Source organism: Ursus arctos, unplaced genomic scaffold, assembly GCF_023065955.2.
Source record: "Ursus arctos isolate Adak ecotype North America unplaced genomic scaffold, UrsArc2.0 scaffold_22, whole genome shotgun sequence".
NCBI lineage: Eukaryota > Metazoa > Chordata > Mammalia > Carnivora > Ursidae > Ursus > Ursus arctos.
This window is the reverse complement of record NW_026622897.1, coordinates 33,138,203-33,157,112: the sequence shown is the minus strand read 5'-3', so window position 1 is coordinate 33,157,112 and position 18,910 is coordinate 33,138,203. Positions and strand designations below refer to the sequence as shown.

The 18,910-nt window shown below is 36.7% G+C and overlaps 2 protein-coding genes across 7 annotated transcripts in view; one reads left to right on the top strand and one right to left on the bottom strand.

Annotated features, from left to right (window-relative positions):
* Positions 1-306: 306 nt before the first annotated feature.
* On the bottom strand, positions 307-6,279 carry ANKRD49 (ankyrin repeat domain 49). Of its 2 annotated transcripts, none has more exons than XM_026505327.4 (3): positions 6,204-6,279; positions 3,063-3,417; positions 307-1,820 (listed from the first exon to the last, which is right to left on the bottom strand). In XM_026505327.4, the coding sequence occupies exons 2-3, from the start codon at positions 3,318-3,320 to the stop codon at positions 1,359-1,361; spliced, it is 720 nt and encodes a 239-aa protein (XP_026361112.1). In that variant the 5' UTR covers positions 3,321-3,417; positions 6,204-6,279; the 3' UTR covers positions 307-1,358. The 2 variants fall into 2 exon arrangements, with proteins under 2 accessions (XP_026361112.1, XP_026361113.1); XM_026505328.4 differs by lacking the exon at positions 6,204-6,279 and adding an exon at positions 5,578-6,177.
* Positions 6,280-6,364: 85 nt separating this feature from the next.
* Positions 6,365-18,910, top strand: part of MRE11 (MRE11 homolog, double strand break repair nuclease) — a 75,311-nt gene continuing 62,765 nt past the window's right edge. The window contains exons 1-4 of one of the 5 annotated variants that reach the window (XM_026505330.4): positions 6,365-6,472; positions 7,247-7,374; positions 9,218-9,350; positions 14,048-14,208. In XM_026505330.4, coding sequence (XP_026361115.1) covers positions 7,355-7,374; positions 9,218-9,350; positions 14,048-14,208 — 314 coding nt within the window. In that variant the 5' untranslated portion in view covers positions 6,365-6,472; positions 7,247-7,354. Of the gene's footprint in view, positions 6,517-6,584; positions 6,876-7,246; positions 7,375-9,217; positions 9,351-14,047; positions 14,209-18,910 lie in introns of those variants that run through there. The other 4 variants (XM_026505329.4, XM_057316700.1, XM_026505332.4 and 1 more) reach the window with 4 other exon arrangements.

Sequence of the window (18,910 nt, the reverse complement as noted above, 5' to 3'; positions counted from 1 at the left end):
ACATTATTAGTTAGTCTAGAGTGATTGGATCACATGGGCTGGCTCCAAAAGACAAACCTTGGTGAATATGTAACTGAAGAAAAGGCCCATTGGTTTAGTTTCCTTCCCATAGGATGTCAGCTCTGATGTTAAGAAGAGAAAACCGTTTGGGAATAGTCACAGAGAGGCTAGTCAGTGGGAAACTCCTGCTGGAGAGACAGAAAGTAGTTGCTCAATCAATGTATGCTCAATGAATACACAGATTATGGATCTGAGGAAGACATGTGCTGGTAAAAAAAAAAAAAAAAAAAAAAAGAATTGGTGCCATTTTTGTTGTTCAAAACTTTTATTTTTTATTTTTTTCTGAATATTTATGCTTGTGTCACCATCCACACTGTGGCTTTTTATAGCCTGAGCCACTTTGTGGTTCTAGCCCCAATATAATCACCATCCCTTCACTGTTAGAATTCCTTTTCCCTTGTCTCTTTGCCTTTGTACGATTTGTATAAAAGGAGGACCTTGGAAAATCAATACTTCCTGTGAACTAGAGAGACCATCTGAGCAGTGCCCCGAACAACAGGATTAGGCAGGTAAAACCAATTGGCGAGCAGATATATGAGGATCTCTTGGACCAAGGTAGAGTTGTGTGCATGTCTAAAAGGTCATGCTGACTCACCAATGGAAGAAGGATCATGTGGGTTGACCAGGGTGAGGTAGGACTGTGCACAGGATTGTGTGAGCTGTGGTAGCCGAGGCAGTATATAACATTCACGGACTAAACTCTTTAGCTGACTACTTTGCTGAAAATGGTCTATGCTCTAAAAGACAAAGATCTAAGCTTTTTAAATGTTTTTTTAAACTTCTGACAATTCAAGTCACTAATAAGTTAGTTCTGATGGTTTAAAATGAAAGCAAACGGCTATAGTGATGTAGAGAAAATGGCTGAACTGCACCAGTATACTTGAGATTTTTAAATTAAATTCCAAGTTACCTCACCTTATAAAAATACATGTCAATATACTAAATACTCCACAAAGATCCAGGATGGGGGATATTTAAAAATACACTTCTCTTGGATCAGCACCAAAAATATCATTAGTTTTCTGTACAACCCGTTACAAGTTTTTGAGTATAAGTGTGTTAAAATTATTTCTGATAAAAATTACAAAGTCCACATAGATCGGTAAAGATATATCCAAACAACTTTCAAATACATTTTGACATCGAGGTTAGGCATTTCACTTGGAAGGGCATTAGAATGTGTACCACTGCATTTCTATCGTAAAACTTTTGATGTCAACTTTGTATCATGGGGATATTTCCTATCTCACACAAAGGAGGCACTGGTACTTGGAAACTTAAGAAAATTATTAGAACCGTTATGGCTGAGGTGAAGAATTTGTGCAGCCTTCCACAACTTCAAAGAGGTAGTGATAGATACTTGTTCGCCTGGCAATATCAAAGGCAGTTTCTTCCAAGTTGTTCTTCAGACCTGGTTTGATGTAGCGGTTCATCAGGAGAAGCTCCAGGGTATCTTTGCTGTCCCTGTTCCCGGCAGCGAGATGTAAGGGCGTCAAGAGGCCTTTTGTCTGGGCGTTAATATCTGCGTCATGCTGGAGTAAGAAAGAAGCTACTCTGGTATTGTTCCACTTACAAGCACTGTGCAAGGGTGTCCAGCCATCCACAGTCACCGCGTGGACATCTGCCCCTTGGGCAATCAGCTCACGCACCACATCTAAGTGTCCACTGTAGGCTGCTCGATGAAGAGGCGTGTATTCATCCTCATCTCGCGTGTTCACATGAGTGGCCTTTTCGGACAGTAGTCTCCGCACTGTAGTAAGCTGAGAAGGAAAAGGGATCTTTTCAAAACCCAACTGGACCCAAAACAGTAAATGAAGAAGATTAAACTGTCTAGTGGTGGTAAATTTATTTAAGTTCCATAAAAACTTAGCAGATGACTTTAAGAAAAAAATGATTAAAGATTTCTTTTGGGGGCAGAGAGGGCCACAGACTTAAGAATGAACAAGTTAGTGTTGACCACACTCTTGCTTCTAAGAATGTGACTCTCTGAATATCAAATATCAATATTGAATGTATGACTATCATACATTTACTCCTGGTCCAATTAAGGCCCATTGCATAAAAGCTTTAGTTCTAGATGAGTAATACAGACTATAATTGTATTTAATATTTTATACTTCATTAGTGAAAACATAATAACTGATTTTTCCACAGTAGGATTATCGCACCAATATACATAGTGCATAAAACTTTGAAAAATAAACTTCTTTATCTGAAGAATACAATGGTAACAAGGAAATCCAGAGATTAAGGAGCTCAATTCCTTCAAACTAAAACAACTTTAGAAACATGTTTTCAGGAAGTGATTTTCAATTTGGTCTTTGGATCTCTGGTGGGATGCAGTGTGCTCCTGGGTGAAAAAGTTATCCAAACATGCAAGACTTTTAGGTATTAATTTACTACCACTGACATGGAAGAACTTAGTAAAATGTAGACATGGCTGAGTGGGAAGAATACATTTGATGATGCTACTTAGATGATATTGGGCAAATTAATATTCCTGAATCCCATTTTCTTGAACTGTAAAAGGGAAGAATATTACTTATCTTGTGGGGATATATGAGGATTAAATCAAATAATGTAGTAAAGTGCATGGTATAGTCGGCATTCAAAACATCATATGTTAATTCCCATCCTCCCTCTTCTAAATGATAGTTGTCTCTAGGATGATCTTAATGACTGAATATAAATGATTTAAAAATATAGGTGATTTCTTGCTAACTTTATAATTATCCCTTTAACTTCCAAATAACACCCAATAGTATGCTTTGTGACTTACTATGTCCTTTCACGGACATTGCCTCATTCGATCCTCAAATCCTGTATAAAAGATACAGGTATTATCATGGCCACTTTTATAGGTAGGAAAATAGAGGTTCAGGAATGGTAGGATATGCCCAAAGTTACAAACCAAATAGAGGTTCAGGGGCATGTCTTCTGGCTCTGAATCCAATACTTTTCCTACTATATGATGGTTTCCTCTTTAATTTTTTTTTTTTTACCCGATTTTTTTCCGCAGCCCAAAGAAGCAATTTGCTTGGATCTTTCTCCATCTTTTTTTCTTGCAATTGATACCACTCTTCGGTTTTTTCATCTTGCTCCTCGTCTTCATCAGAATTCCCTACCCAGAGACTTTGGGTACCAGTGGGAATAAGGTGTCCATGTGTTTCCAACAATTCAAGTTGGTTAAAGTGTTCAGAAAAGTCCAAGGAATTTTCTGGGTCTGGTTTTCCATCATCATTTACTTTCCCTTTTTCCATTTTTACTATGACACTAAATACAAAACATTTCAAATGCCAGGGTATAAATAATCTTTCTAGAGATGAATTATGTCTGCTGTATTTTATCCATCAAGATCTGGAAACACAAACACAAAAATTATTAGCAAGACAGTAACTGTTTATCAACAGCATAGATAAATCTTGCAAACATACACAATAAACCCTGTCTAAACTTTTTGGTTTTATTGGTAGTCTTTACATTCTCTAAATACCAGAGCTGAGATTTGTTATCTATACCTTTAATGGTTAAAACTCCTTATTTTGTTTGTTCTGATACTATTGTATTATACTAAGAGTGATAAATGCTTAAAGCTTTTAAATCATAATTAAAAAGACAGGCACATTCATGATTTTTATAAACTAGACACATAGATGATGTAAAGCAGAAACAAAAACTTTTAGTTTCTAATAAATTACTTCAAAGAATCAGGCACTCTTAGAGATGGAATAGCCCCAAGGACATCTGTACAAATCTCTCATCAATGCAGATATCTTTATTATAACATCTATAACTATCCTATTTCTACTTTAATAATTTCAGGCTTGGGAAAATTCATCGCTTTAAAAAGGAGTCCCATTCATTGATAGACAAATATAGTTCTTAGTTGGCTTCTTGCTTTGAACTGAATTTCGGCTGTCATTCACTCCATTCAACAAATATGAAAGGATGCCTGGTCTGTGCCAGTCTTTGGGTATTGGGGTTCATTAATGAACAAGATCCATGTCTTAGCTCACGAAGGCTATTGTCTAGTGGAGGTGACTGCCAACAATAGCAAGATCTGTGTTACCACAGGACTTTGTCCAGATACAATGAGTATACAAGAGGGTTATAATTAACCCAGTCCTAAGGGATTAGAGAAGGCTTCTTGAAGGAAGTGACATTTATTCAACTAAGCTGCCACATTAATTTATAAACCAGCATCAGTTTAAAGAGTTACACAGCTTATTAAATCTTAACCAATTTTTAAAAATGCAAATAACTAACAAGTATCTTTAAAAAATACCATTTCTCAGGCTCCCGATTATATTTCTTGAAATCTTATCAGTCTTTCAAGGCTCTTCTCAGATGTTATCTCTTTCATTAAGACTTTCTTTGAACTTCCAAATTAGATTTCTCTCTATCAGCTTTTTTTGTTCTACCTATTGCCTTATTTCAGCACTAATTATTTCCTTAGATGATTATAAGCTTAAGGATAGGGACCGTATTTAACTTATATTTATATCCTGCTTATACAGAAGGCATTAATCAATATTTGTGGAATCAAATTTAATTAAAGCCCTATCAATTGATTTCGTCTGGAATGGATTCTGAGAAGTTCCAGAGTTAGTCTTCCCTTAAGATACTAATTTCTTTCTAATTTCACAAGTTTAATAGTATTCAATCCTAATGTAGCATTAGATTTTATTACTAGTGCCAAAAGTACTAATCTTAAGTTTAAATTTATCACTCATGACTAATAATGTCTCTGGGCCTGTCACTTCATTGTAAAATGTAATGACTGTACTAAAGGATTTCCAAGTCATGCTCAGCTTTTCAGAGTCTACTGAGACCCCATCAGAATTGCTTTATGTTTTATTAGTTCTCTTGGAATTTTCACTTTTTATTATTGAAGTATTGTTGATATAGTGTTATATTAGTTTCAGGCGTACAAACACAGTGATTCAACAATTCTATACATTACTCAACGCTCACCACAGTATACTATACTACTGACTATACTTGCTGTATTATTGACTATATTCTCTATGCTGTACTATTCATCTCTGTGACTTACTTATTTTATAACTGGAAGTTTGTACCTCCTCAAACCTTTCACCCATTTTGTCTATCTCCCCACCACTCTCCCCTCTGGCAATCACCAGTTTGTTCTCTGTTATTTATGATCTGTATGTAGGAACTCCTATTGGGGTTCTCATTTTTTTACTATCAAGCTAATCCCTGAACCTTGCAACACAAAAATGATCACATATCAGTTCATTAAACACTCTGAACAGATACCATAAAGTTCATTTAATTATATCAAATACAGAACCAATAAGGCACATATATTATCCTCCCCTTTCCTTTCTATAAAACTCCCCCCACTTTTTAAAATAAATTCTGAATTTACTGCTCCAGATACAATAACTCACACACAAAATTTCTTTTTTAATTTTAGACAGATTTAATTTAAAGAGTCTAACCTAGGTGCATCTCCCTGATTCAGGATTTTAAAAAATCGATTAAGATTCTTACTTGACGGTACTCCACCAGGAAGAAAATAGAGTATGTTTCTTAAAAGAAGCCATTTCGACAGAGATCTAACCATGTCGACGCCTCACAAGTACTCTGTGACAGATGCGGTCATAAGCCCCATTTTACAGGCGAAGGCACCGAACTTCGGACATATTAAAACGTGCCCTAGATTAGGGACGCTTCAATGGAACTAAAAGGTCTGATTTTGTAATTCAAAAGTTTCACTTTTTTTTTTTTTTTTTTTTTACTGTACTGTATCTTTCGGCTATCATCACAAAGCAGTACAGACGTGCCAACCCCGGGATCCAGGGGTGAAAATAAGGGGAAGCAGAGAGAGTAAAAGGGTCCGAATGCTCTAACTCGGGGGAGTGGGAGTGAGGGAAAAGGCCCCCAGTCCCGGCCCTCTGGCACCGATTGGTCATTTCCCAGGCCCGGAGTCGCGCCTGCGGCCTTCCAAACAGCCAAGAGCGGAGAAGCCGCTCCAGCCCTAAGCCGGACCCACGACGCGACCTGAACTGCAGGGCTCAGCCAAGGTCGACAGGTGACCCGCCCCCTAGGGCCCAGTAGTTTTTAGGTGGCGCGAGGGGACCAAGGATCGCGGTCCCGGACAAGCAAGAGCTACCCACCTTAAAGAAGGGAAACACCACCTTCGCGAACCTCGCTTCCGGGGTCGTCCCTCGGCTTCTCAGGATTGGCTCCTGCTTGAGGGCGGGGCGTCGCCGCTTCTTTCCCCGATCCCTCACGGCATTCGGCAGCCAATGAGAGCCGAGGAAGACTTGAAGCGCACGTCATCAATGAGGTATCGCGAGAGAAAAAGCTGCCTTTTTTTTTTTAATCTTCTCCCGCCTAATTCAGGTTTATGGCCCAGCGGGTTCTCAACACGCAGGCTTAGGAGGTTCTGTTGCTTTTCTTCTCACGAATCCCGCTCCTTTTTCCCGGGTAAAAGATAGCCTGGGGGTCCGGTGAGGGCGGGGGGCTTTGGAGAGTGTAGGTTTGGGGTAATTTGGGAATCGTACCGCCTTCTATTTTGTGGGATCCCGGGCGGAAGCCCTGAGTGGATTGACACTTTGGAAAGAATAGGACGGGTCGGCTAAGTCCTTGAGGATTCTGGTTCTGGCTTCAAAGAGTCCAGTTGTTGGGGGGGGCGGTGTGTTGAGGCTTAGAATCTGGAAGGAACCAGGAGTCCGGACGTGGAAGGGGTTATTTCCCCAAATATCTTGGCCATTTCCACTTGTCTATAGGGCGCCGGGCGTTTTCCGCGGAGCACGTGTTTCTGTTTATTTACACTACTTTTAAAGGTGGGGCCTTTCTTTTTTCCTAAACTGGACCATTCCTTTAAACAGTCTTGTGGTTGAGCAGGAAATACGGGATTTTCTCCACGCTCCAGGGTAGCCTTTGCTGCTATTTAAACATTTCTGCACATCCAGAGTTGTTTCTGTGTTAAACCAGAACTACTGGATGTGACCCTTTCTGTCCATTTATCTAATAAACATTAGTTTCCCATAGTTTAATCATAGTGGTGAAACTAAAATGGTACTGGAGATGTGCTGTTTTCTATTGTGAGCTCTTAAAAAATAAAAATACAGTAGGTGCTTAGATGAAAATGAGATTCCTAAAATTGATAGTTTTTGAAATAATGTGTTTTACAGTAATGTAATTTTGCTTTTAGAATTTGCTAGAATTTGGAATCGAGTGAGTTTTCTGACGTATTTGATCACACTACCCGGGAGTACTTGGAGAGAAAACTGGTTCCAGAGGAACTGGACTGACCACAGAAATGAGTCCTGCAGATGCCCTGTAAGAACTTGCCTTCTGGAATCATTTTTGTTGCTTTGGATTTCTAAGGCCCATCAGCTATGATCTCCATGAACGAAAAGTTACTTTAAAAAATTAGCAGTAAATAGCTTGCCTGTGAACAGAAATGTTATTCATCAAAAAGAATATTTAGATTGTTAGAAAATTAATATTATATGTTTACTGACTAAAAGATAATATACAGCTATAGATTGAGGCCTTGCAGTAATTTGGCATATTACTGTAGTATGTAGTTTATATTCTAAGATTTTGTCTTAAAATATTGAAGCTATCAATATTCTTGAGCTTTTGTGAGGACGTCTTACTGGTCAATGCAAACCTATTTAAGCAGATTTTTAGAGTAGTAAATTGCTCTAGCATTGAATAAATTGGAAATGAATTTGAGTAAAATGAAAATCAAAGAATCAGAAGTTATGTGGAAAAAGCCTTAGATTTGGAGTCTTTCACCCTGATTTCAGTTCCTTGGTTAATACTGTGTCACCTTGGGCAGGTTAGCAATTCTCTGAAACTTGCCTCAATTTCTTCACTTTATGTATGTAATTGGAATAAAATTGCCTTTCTCAGGTTAATTTAGATGTTTGACTGAGAATTCATTTGAAAATATTTTATAAATTGCTATGGAAGCATAGGGTAATGTGATCTTGAAAGTATTCTGATAAGCCTGTGTGTATGTAGCAGTTAGAACTGTGTGCATATATATCATTTTCGAAGTTTCTGAAAAGAAATCTTTTCTGGAAAAATCTCATCTATAAAGCTTTCAATTTTGGAGATATATGTGAAAGTTTTTTTAAGTTCATTATGTTTTAGTGAAAATAAACCGAGTGGTTAAATCCTGTTTCTTCCACTTAGTTGTGTGATAAATCATTTAATTTCTGTTTAGTTTTCTCATTTTTCAGAGATAGTAATACCTACTTCTTTACATGTGGAAGTTGAGATGAGATCACAGATACATAAGTTTTAAAGAAAGGTTTTTTTTTAAATTTAAAGTTTTTATTATTTGAGAATGAGAGCTCCAGTGGGGGGTGGGGGGGAAGGGAAAGTCAGGCTCCCCACTGAGCAGGGATCCCTGGGGCTCAATCCTAATCCCAAGATCATGACCTGAGCTGAAGGGAGACACTTAACTGACTGAGGCACCCAGGCACCCTGAGTATTTAGAGAAAGTTAAAAGTTTCATTAAACTGAAGAAGGTATTAATAACTACTACATTGCTGCTTCAACTGAGAGTACCTTTGAATACTACCAAATTCAAATGGAATTGTAAATAATTCTGTTTTGTTACTTGGCCAGATTTGTTAATGAAACACTAACTTTGTATAGGGAATAGAATCAAGCAAGTGCCTTCAGGGGCTTGAATGTAAGTTACTAGTTTATTGGGATAAAATCTACTTATAAAGTAAGAGGAAGGGCTTTTTAAATTAATAATCAACTCTGATTTTCCTGGCAGAGTACAAAATAGATAAATAGCAAGTTTAGACGTGGAGTCAAATCCTCTTGGGATTTTGGGACGGAACAGAATTGGAAAACAATGGAGATTTTAGGTCCAGGGTCCAAAGGAGTGTATAAAACTGGAGTTGTAATAAGGTTATACTTTTTTGAAATGAGTCACAGAATCTTTTTAAAATTCATGTGTATTCTGTTTTGAATTAGCTGTAGGCAAACTATGTAACGTAGATCTGTTGAACGCTTCAAATTTTCAGACCTATTTTAAAGCTAGAAAAGTGACTTCACTGTATAACTACTATTATTTATCTTCTGAATTTAGGTTTTAATCTGCTTGAGCATCTTTTAATGAATTATCTGAAATGTTTGTTCTTTTTTTATATAGTGATGATGGAAATACATTTAAAATCTTAGTTGCAACAGATATTCATCTGGGATTTATGGAGAAAGATGCAGTCAGAGGAAAGGATACATTTGTAACACTGGATGAAATTTTAAGACTTGCCCAGGAAAATGAAGTGAGTTTGGTTTACATTTTTTAAGTTTCCACTATGCTCCCCTCGTCAGCAGACTCTTTTCCTTTCTTAAAGTTGGAGGTTTGTTTTTAGGCTCATGTGCTCACATTGCCTGGTTAAATATCAATATACTATAAACGCAAAACGGATTTTAAGTGCTTTGTGACCTTAATTCAGGTAGGAGCTAGTTTGTTAGAAGTGTGTAAAAATTTACACGTATTTATGGGGTGTTTACTAAGTGCAGGATCCTGTGGCAGTTTCTGTTTGAAATGGAAAGATGACTCATAGTTTTTGCTTTCCAAGAACATAGAGGATACCGGTATGTGAGATAAAACAAACGTCCATAATGCTCAGATGCCAGGTCTTATGTGGTAAGAACCATAAGAAACTTACGAATAGCCTTTCCAGGAGTTTAGAGGTAGAAGAGATCACATATAGAGGATAGCAAGATCAGTTTAATGAATGAGGTGGCACTTAACTCGGGCTTTGAAGGAAGGGTAGGCTTTTGATGGGTGAAGACCGTAGAAAATATACATTTCACAGGAAGCAGGAAGAAGGGCATAGAGGTGAGACAGTATGAGATCTGTTAGGGGTACAACAGGTCAGTTTGGCTCATTAGTAGTCCATATGTTAGCGTGCTGAAAGACTGAAAATGCTGTTTGAGCTGCATTAATGGAGGGCTTCAAATGCCAGATTGAGGAGTTTGTACCCAATTCAATGAAACATCTTCTGGCAACAGGGTAGAGCATGAATTGGAGACCAGCCGACTTTTAAAGTAATGGCATGGGGTGGAAAAGAGGAAGTGAATACAAGAGGTATTTAAAGATTGGATTTGCATACTTGAGGGGTAGAGTTGAAGGAAAGGGGGAGGACAAAGTAGAGTATGTTATATTTGGGTGGATGGTAGTACCAATAATAGGAATACCTTCTAAATAAGGGAGAGGTACTTCTTTATGTGGGAAGGTGATGAATTCTGATTTAGACCCTTTGAGTTGTAGATTCCAATAGGACATTCAGGTCAACATTCCAGCAAGCCATTGAAATGACCTGTTGGACATTTCTGGAGGGAGCTTGGGAGTAAACATAAATGCTTAGCACTTACAAATTAGTTTCTTCAACTTTGACTTTTCCTCAGAGTTTCGTTCAGTTTTTCTGTAAGTCCTTTGGTTCTTCTTCCTGAATGTATATGGAAACTCTGTTTCTGTGCCTATATGTTTAGCCCAAAATATTATCCTATTTTGGACTGCAGTAGCTCCCCATTAGTCTTTCTGTTGGCATTCTTTTTCCCTACATCTATTCAGCATAGCTGCACAAGTGAACTTTTAAAATCATCAGTCAGATCATATCACTCTGCTGCTTAAAATCTTCAAGTGGCCTTCCACTGAATCTAAAATAAAATTCAAACTACAAGGCTTAACTTGATCTGGCCCCTGCCGGGAGACTTCTACAGCTCTGCATTGTTCACTGTGCTCCATCCACACTGGCATGTTCTACTCTGGGACCTTTGCATGTCTGATTCCCTCTCCTTGGAGCACAGTTTATTTACCTTTTTGGAGAGGTCTTCCTGGATATCTCCAAACATTTCAATTACTCTTTATTTTCTTTCATAACACCATCTGAAATAATATGTTGAATTGTCTACTTGTTTATCGATCTTTTCCACTAGAAAGTCAACATGAGAGTGAAAATCTTTTCTGCTTGTTCATGCTTTATCTTAAAATCTAGGAAGGATCTAGCAAGCAGTAAGTAACTCTTAAAAATTTGTTAATGAATGAGGGAATGTCTAATACTATTGCCTTTTAAGATGGCTTCCTCCTTCCCTGAGGGCAGAGAAACTTGGCAGCTAAAGAAGGTCTGTTTCCTGCTAGAGAGTCATGTTTTCTTTCTTCTCTTAGGTACTAAATACTTCTATTCCTGAGCATAACCTTCTTTCTTGTACTTTGTCCTTTGCTTCCCTTCTGTTTCCTTGTTTCCCTTCCTGCATTCCTTAATTTTAACATCCCCCTCCCGAACAGCCCCATGCTGGTACTTCCAGATGTATATTTACTGTTACCCTTTATTTGTATTTAGTATTTCTTATTATTGAAATCTAAATTTCTCCTGACTTTGAGTCCCCTATTTTGTGTGTCCATGCCACTAACTAGCCTTATCTCTACTCCTTGATTCCTTGGAATTTTTTTTTTTAACTTTTAATTTTGAAACAATAGCAGTCTCACAGAAATGTTGCAGGAATAGTACAAAGAATTCCTCTCCTTACCTTTCATCCAGATTTTCCTACATTTTACCACATTTGTTTTATTCTCTCTCATTACATATACACAGGCACACTTTTTTTCCGAACCATTTTTTTTTTAAGATTTTATTTATTTATTTGAGAGAGAGAGCATGAGAGCGTGAGCTGGGGTAGATTTTCTGAACCATTTGAGAGTAAATTGCATGTATAACCACAGTACAGTTATCAACACCAGGAAACTAATATTGTTTCAGTACTGTTACATAATTTTAAGATGTTGCTAATTGTCTCAGTAATGTCTGTTACAGCAATTTGGGGGCAGGATGGTAGAGTCCAGGTCCTAAACTAGGATTACATTTTGCATGAAATTGTCATGCCTCCTTAGTTTCTTCTAATCTGCCTTTTGTCAGTCTGCCTTTGTCTTTTCATGACCCTGACATTTTTGAAGAGTTGAGGTTAGTTATTTTGTAGAATATTCTTCAGTTGGATTTGTCTGATATTTCCTCATGATTAGATTCACTTTTGGCAGGAATACCACAGAAGCAGGTTGTTTCCTTTTTAGTGTTCCCTGGAGTCACAAACCAGCTTTTAAAAATTAAAAAAAAATTTTTTTTTAGTTTGTGGTAAATACAAATAACAAAATTTATCATCTTAACCATTTTTAAGTGTACACTTTATCAGCATTACGCACATTCACATTGCTGTGTACCCAGCCTCCAGAATTCTTCATGGTGCGAAAGTGAAACTGTATCATTTAGATCACTATTCCCCCTCCCCCTCAAAATGTTTTTTGTTTTGTTTTGTTTTTTCCTACTGTTGTGATCATTTCCTTCCTTAAATCTTGTTCATTTTTGAAGACCTAGCTTAAGTCCCACATTTTCATTACAGCTTCTCTGTCTACTGTAGGATGGAAAACTTTTCATTTCTTTTCTTTTAGGTTCTTGGGCTGGCCTAATAATTAAATTGACATAAGAGACATGAACAGGAGCAAAACAAATTTTGTATGTACAGGAGCCTCATAAAAATATTAGACTCCCTGACAGTCAGTAATTGAGGCTTACTTATATTGCCATTCTAAGCTAAGGAGAAAGGGGGTAGAGGTCTGGGGCTTTAAAGGGGAGGAAGATAATTCATAGGAAGATGGGAAGAACAAATGTTTTCCATACCGTGTAGAGAAGTCTCTTGGATATAAAAAGTTATCTCTGATAATAGCTCTCTTCCTGGTATGGGCCCCTGTCTAAATTCTTTCAGGCAGTTAAGGGGGGTAAAACAATAAAAAAAAAAAAAAGCTTTTCCTGAGTCTGCCGAGTCTTAACTGCCTTTAGCTCAAAGCAGTCCACATGCCAAAGTGCCTCTTTTGGGGGTGCTGTATTCCTCCCCCGTTCACTGCTGTAGCCCAAGTGATCTGTACTGCTGGGTTCTTTTGTATAAGTAAGAGTTTAATCAAGTTTCTTTAGGTAAATTATACACTTCTTGAAAGTGTGAGTGTTGGACTTTTTCTGTGTAATTTCTTGCTTCTCTCTTGTTTCTAGAATGCTCTTCCTTTTTTTTTTTTTTAAAGATTTTATTTATTTATTCGACAGAGATAGAGACAGCCAGCGAGAGAGGGAACATAAGCAGGGGGAGTGGGAGAGGAAGAAGCAGGCTCATAGTGGAAGAGCCTGATGTGGGGCTCGATCCCATAACACCGGGATCACGCCCTGAGCCGAAGGCAGACGCTTAACCGCTGTGCCACCCAGGCGCCCCTAGAATGCTCTTCCTTAAAGTCTCATTTATTTTTTATAGTGCTACTCCGATGCCACCGTGTTGGCATATCCCTTCTGGACTCCCTGCCCTCAGATGAGGTTTTTTTCCCTTCAGTTAGAATTGATTATGATGTCATTGCTGCTCCTGGTGTGTTTACATATCCATTCTGTTGCATGTCTGAGTTTGACTCAAAATATTTAGGGAAGAGATTGTATTTTATCCATTTTGTATCCTCAGGGCCCAGTACGGGGAATTGCACATTGTCAGTGTTTAATGAGGGCATGGACATCATCTGTTTTGTAGATTGCTATTTCCTTAGGTGCCAGTGCCTATAGGAGCCCTAAATAATTGTTGAATGAATTGAATGAATAATCTGAATTGAATTGGCTGTCTTGTCCATAGGTGCTGTTAAAGTGCTAAATTTGTTTGATTTGAATAACAACAACAACAAAAGAAATAATGATCACTTCGGGTAGCATGAGTCAGAGGTTTGGTATAATAATTTGAAGGTGGCGTTTTTGAAGGGTGGCCTAGGAACCTGAGTTGGAGTCAGATTAATCAACAGACTGGCAGGCCCCTTGAATAAATAAATTATAAAACTTTAAATCTCCATACACAATAGTATCTTTTATGAGATTTTTTTTTCTACCTCTTTAATCTGTAGTTTTGACATTTTTACCCAGAAAACATACTAATTTTCACACTATTTTCTGTTGATTAGGTGGATTTTATTTTGTTAGGTGGTGATCTTTTTCATGAAAATAAGCCGTCAAGAAAAACATTACATACCTGCCTTGAGTTATTAAGAAAATATTGCATGGGTGATCGTCCTGTACAGTTTGAAATTCTCAGCGATCAGTCAGTCAACTTTGGTTTTAGTAAGTAAGTATATTTAAATGCTTAAGTGAATGTTTCCTTGTGTATAATATTTTTTGTAAAAGACACCTCAACAATTAGCCATTTCACTTTTACAAAAAGTTATTTTCATAATAAGTGTAATTCTTTGAATTTTCTGTACATCATTGTACTAATTTATATTTCCCTAATTGTGGGACTGAGTATCTTCTCACATTTTTATTGTACATTTGGGTCCTGTTCATATCTTTGCCCATTTTAAAAATTGGGATTTTTGTCTTTTCCTTTTGAATGTGTAGAGGTTATTTATATATTCTAGAGATTAAACATTTGTTAGGCCTTTATTTTTTTTTTCCAGTCAGTGGATTGTCTTTTGACTTTTTTTGTGGAGACTTTTGTTGACAAATACTAAATTTTAGTCAGATACCTCATTTTTTTTCTCCTTAAGATTTGTTCCTGGGGACTGACTGACAATATCCACCTAGAACCCCATGTTGTAAAGATAGTCTCATATCTTTTCTTAAACATTGTACAGGATACCACACTGCACGTAGTTGAAATGTTCTCTCAGTCTCCTCAGACTATGCCAGTTTCTGTCTTTTCTTACCTTTCATTTCCCTGCCAATTTTGAAGTATACTGGTCAGCTATTTTATATTTATAGACCGTCCCTCAATTTCGGTTTTTCTCGTGACTAGACCAGGATTGTGGGTTTTCAGGAAAGAATATTCCACAGAGGTGAAGTGCCCTTCTCATAGCATATCCAGAGTATATGCTGTCAGCATGGCTTATTACTGGTGAGGATAACCTTGATCTCTTGATTAAGGTGGTGTCTGCCAGGGTTCCCTGCTGTCAAGTTAGGATTTTTCCCTTTTCATACACTATTCATTAGAAATGAGTTGCTAAGTCTAGCCCACACTCAAAGAGGAGAGGGATTTAAGTTCCACTTCCTAGAGAGAGGAAGGAGTGTCATAGGATATGGGCATATTGAAACTATCGTAGTCATTAGTAATTATTTTGAGGGAGATATTTTGAGGCTGTGCACCTATTCTGTATTTCCTTAAAGTTTGTCCTCTATTTTAGCATTCACCAGTGGTTCTTGCCTATAGTAGTTATAACTGTGGTGTTTTAACGGTGATTTTCCGTTTCCCACATTTTTCCTACATTTATTAATTAGAATTCTTCTGTAAGGAAGATTTGTCCCTTATCCCGCATTTGTTGTACTCAGCTGTCTATCAGTAGGCACTTATAATTTTGCTTATATCAATATGAACCCATTTTTTTCCTTTGGATTATAATTTAATACTATTGTAACCTATTTTGTTGCTCAAATGATTTGTTCTCAGTTTAGCCATTGGATGCTTTTTCAGATGGGTTCCTATCTGCTTTTGACATACCTTCATCCTTTCCCCCCTCTTACTTTTTGGTGCTAGAAGATGCTCCAGGCTAAATTTTTATTTTCCCTTCCCTAGCTTTAGACCCATCCATTTCTTCAGAGAGCCCTGGTTCCATTGGAGAATGATATTTAAAAGCCCAAATCTAGATGCTGGGCTTGCACATTGCTATTATCTTGTCACTGCATCTAGGCTCTCTCAGTCCCCAGAGCTAAGAAATACACATATATGTACTGACGCATGAAAACAGACCTATCTGTATTTATTTATTTATCTATATTTTTAAAATAAGTTCAGGTTGGGAGGGAAATTTTTAGAGATTTTTATATGTAAGAAAATGGCTATATTTAACTTTACTCTGGATTGATAATTTGGTTAGTATAGAACTGGATTTTAAAAGATTACTGTAATTTTAAACATACAGCCTTGTTTTTATGAATTCTGATCAGTATCTTTACTGTCTTCTATTCAGATCTAGAACTTGAGTGTTTTCTTCTTTCTTTCATCTTATTTTTAAACTGTATGCTATTTTTAAACTGCTCCACCCACCTTTGCAACCTGTTTACCTATTTCTTTGCTCACTGTTGTTGCTTCTTCTATTTCATTTTTATCTCTGGCTTCCGTTTTCTTCTTTCTGAAGTACAGTTTTCAGTAGTTTTTTCACTGAGTGTCAGTGAGTCCTAAACTCTCATTTTTGGTTGCTGTTGAGAAGTCCGCTATCATTTTAGTTGCTATCATTTAAGTAGTATAACATAGTGATTAAAAGCATAGGTTCTGATATAAGACCATCTGAATTTGTGTCCTAGCTTTGCTCTATCTTACTTTTATAATTATAAAATGGGAAAACAATAGTGGTGATCTGACAGAGTTGTTGTGAGAAGTAGTTGAGTTAATAAGAAAATTGCTTAGAATAGTAACTGGCAGAAAGAAAACAGTTAAGAAAACTTAACTATTAAGTTTTTCTAATTTTCCTTAGCATTTCACAGTCTTACTATGACATATATATCTGTGGATTTAGTTCTAATTGTTCTGTTGGGTATCATGCATTTCAATCTGAGGATTTTTTTTTTTAAGCAATTTTAGGAAATTTTTATTCATTACATTTTCAGACTTTATTTCCTGTTCTTTCTCTTTTAAAATATTATTTATCTCTCTTAACCTTGTTGTTATTTTGTCCATTACTTTATCTCTTTGTGCTGTATTCTGAATAATTTCCCCTTCTTACTTACTAGTTCATATAGAAAAATAGATAAGAGAAAAAAATAGAGAAACTGAAAGACTGCTAAATAATGACTAGCCTCATTAGATATGAAACTGTATTATTCCACATTAACAAAACAAAGGATAAAAATTATACAATAATCTCAATAGATGCAGAAAAAGCATTTGACAAAATTCAGCATCCTTTTATGATAAAAATTCCCCCAACAAAGTGGGCATAGAGGAAACCTATCTCAGCGTAATAAAAGCCATATATGACAAGCCCACTGCTAACATTATATCTGGTGGTGAAAAGCTGAAAGCTTTTCTTCTAAGATGGGGAGCAAGACAAGATTCCCACTCTCACCCTTCCTATTCAACATCATTTTAGAAGTCTTAGCCTGAGCGGTTAGGCAAGAAAAAGAAATAAAAGGCATCCAAATTAGAAATGAAGGAGTGAAATCGTCTCTATTTGTAGATGACAATATTATATATAGAAACCTGAAAGATTTCATCAAAAAACTGTTAGAACTAATAAATGAATTCAGTAAAGCTGCAGGATACAAAATCAGTATACAAAAACCAATTGCATTTCTATATACAATGAATTAACAGAAAGAGAAATTTAAAAAATAGAAGGAAAAAAGAATAAAATACTTAGGAATACATTTAATCAAGGAGGTGAAAGGTCTGTATACTGAAGGGTATGACATTGGTGAAATAAAGTGAAGACAAAAAATGGAAAGATATTCTATGTGTGTAGATTGGAAAAATTAATATTGCTAACCTGTCCTTATTACCCAAAGTGATTACAGACTCAGTGCAATTGCTATCAAAATTCTAATGGTATTTTTCATAGAAATAGAACAAACAATCCTAAAATTTGTGTGGAACCACGAAAGGCCCCCCATATCCAAAGCAGTCTTAAGAAAGATAAAGGTGGAGGCTGATTTCAAACTCTATTACAAAGCGGTAGTAATCAAAACAGTGTGGTATTGGCATAAAAACAGACATATAAGTCATTACAACAGATTAAAGAGCACAGAAATAAACCCATGCATATTTGGTCAATTAATTTATGACAAGGGAGCCAAGACTGTACAATGAGGAAGAACAGTCTCTTCAATAAATGGTATTGGGAAAACTGGACAGCCACATACAAAAGAATGAGGCTGCCCCCTCTTTTATACCATACACAGAAATCAACTCAAAATGGATTAAAGACTTGAATATGAGACCGTAAAACTAGAAGAAAGCATGGGGAGTAAGTTCCTTAACATCATACTTAGCAGTGATTTTTTGGATTTGACAGCAAAAGGAAAAATAAACAAGTGGGGCTACATCAAATTAAAAAGCTTCTGCACAGTAAAGGAAACCATCAACAGAATCAACCTATGGAATGGAAGAAAATACAAAGTCGTACATCTGATAAGGAGTTAACATCCAAAATATGTAAAGAACTTACATAACTCAATAGCAAAAAAAATAGCAAAATTCAATCCAATTAAAAATGAGCAAAGGAACTGACTAGACGTTTTTCTAAAGAAGATCTACAAATAACCACAGGTATATGAAAAGGTACTCCAAATCACTAGTCATCAGGGAAATGTAAATCCAAACCACAATGAGGTATCACCTCACACCTGTTAGAAGGGCTGTCATCAAAAAGATAAGAGAGAACCAATGTTGAAGAGGATGTGGAGAAAAAGGAACCTTGTGCACTGTTGGTGGGAATGTAAATTGACTAAGCCACAATGGAAAGCAGTGTAGTGGATCCTCAAAAAATTAAAAATAGAACTACCATATGATCAAGCAATCCTCTTCTGGATATGTATCCAAAAGAAATGCAAACAGGATCTTGAAGAGATAATCTGCATTTCTGTGTTCATTGCAGCATTATTCACAGTAGCCAAGATACGGAAACAACCTAAGGGCCTATCAATGGATGAGTGGATAAAGATGGATTAAGATGATGTGGCATGTATATATGAACATGAAATATTACTTAGCTATGAGAAAGAAGGACATCTTGCTGTTTGTAACATGGATGGACCTTGAGAGCATTACGCTGTGAAATAAGTCAGACAAAAATACTGTGTAGCATCACTTAACGTATGGACTCTAACAAAGCTGAACT

Excerpts from the sequence above, each read along its gene's own strand:
- ANKRD49 (XM_026505327.4), bottom strand. The coding sequence starts at position 3,320 with ATGGAAAAAGGGAAAGTAAATGATGATGGAAAACCAGACCCAGAAAAT. Across the intron at positions 1,821-3,062 it reads GGGCTGCGGAAAAAAATCGG|CTTACTACAGTGCGGAGACT; the intron begins GTAAAAAAAAAA and ends TTTCCTTCTCAG.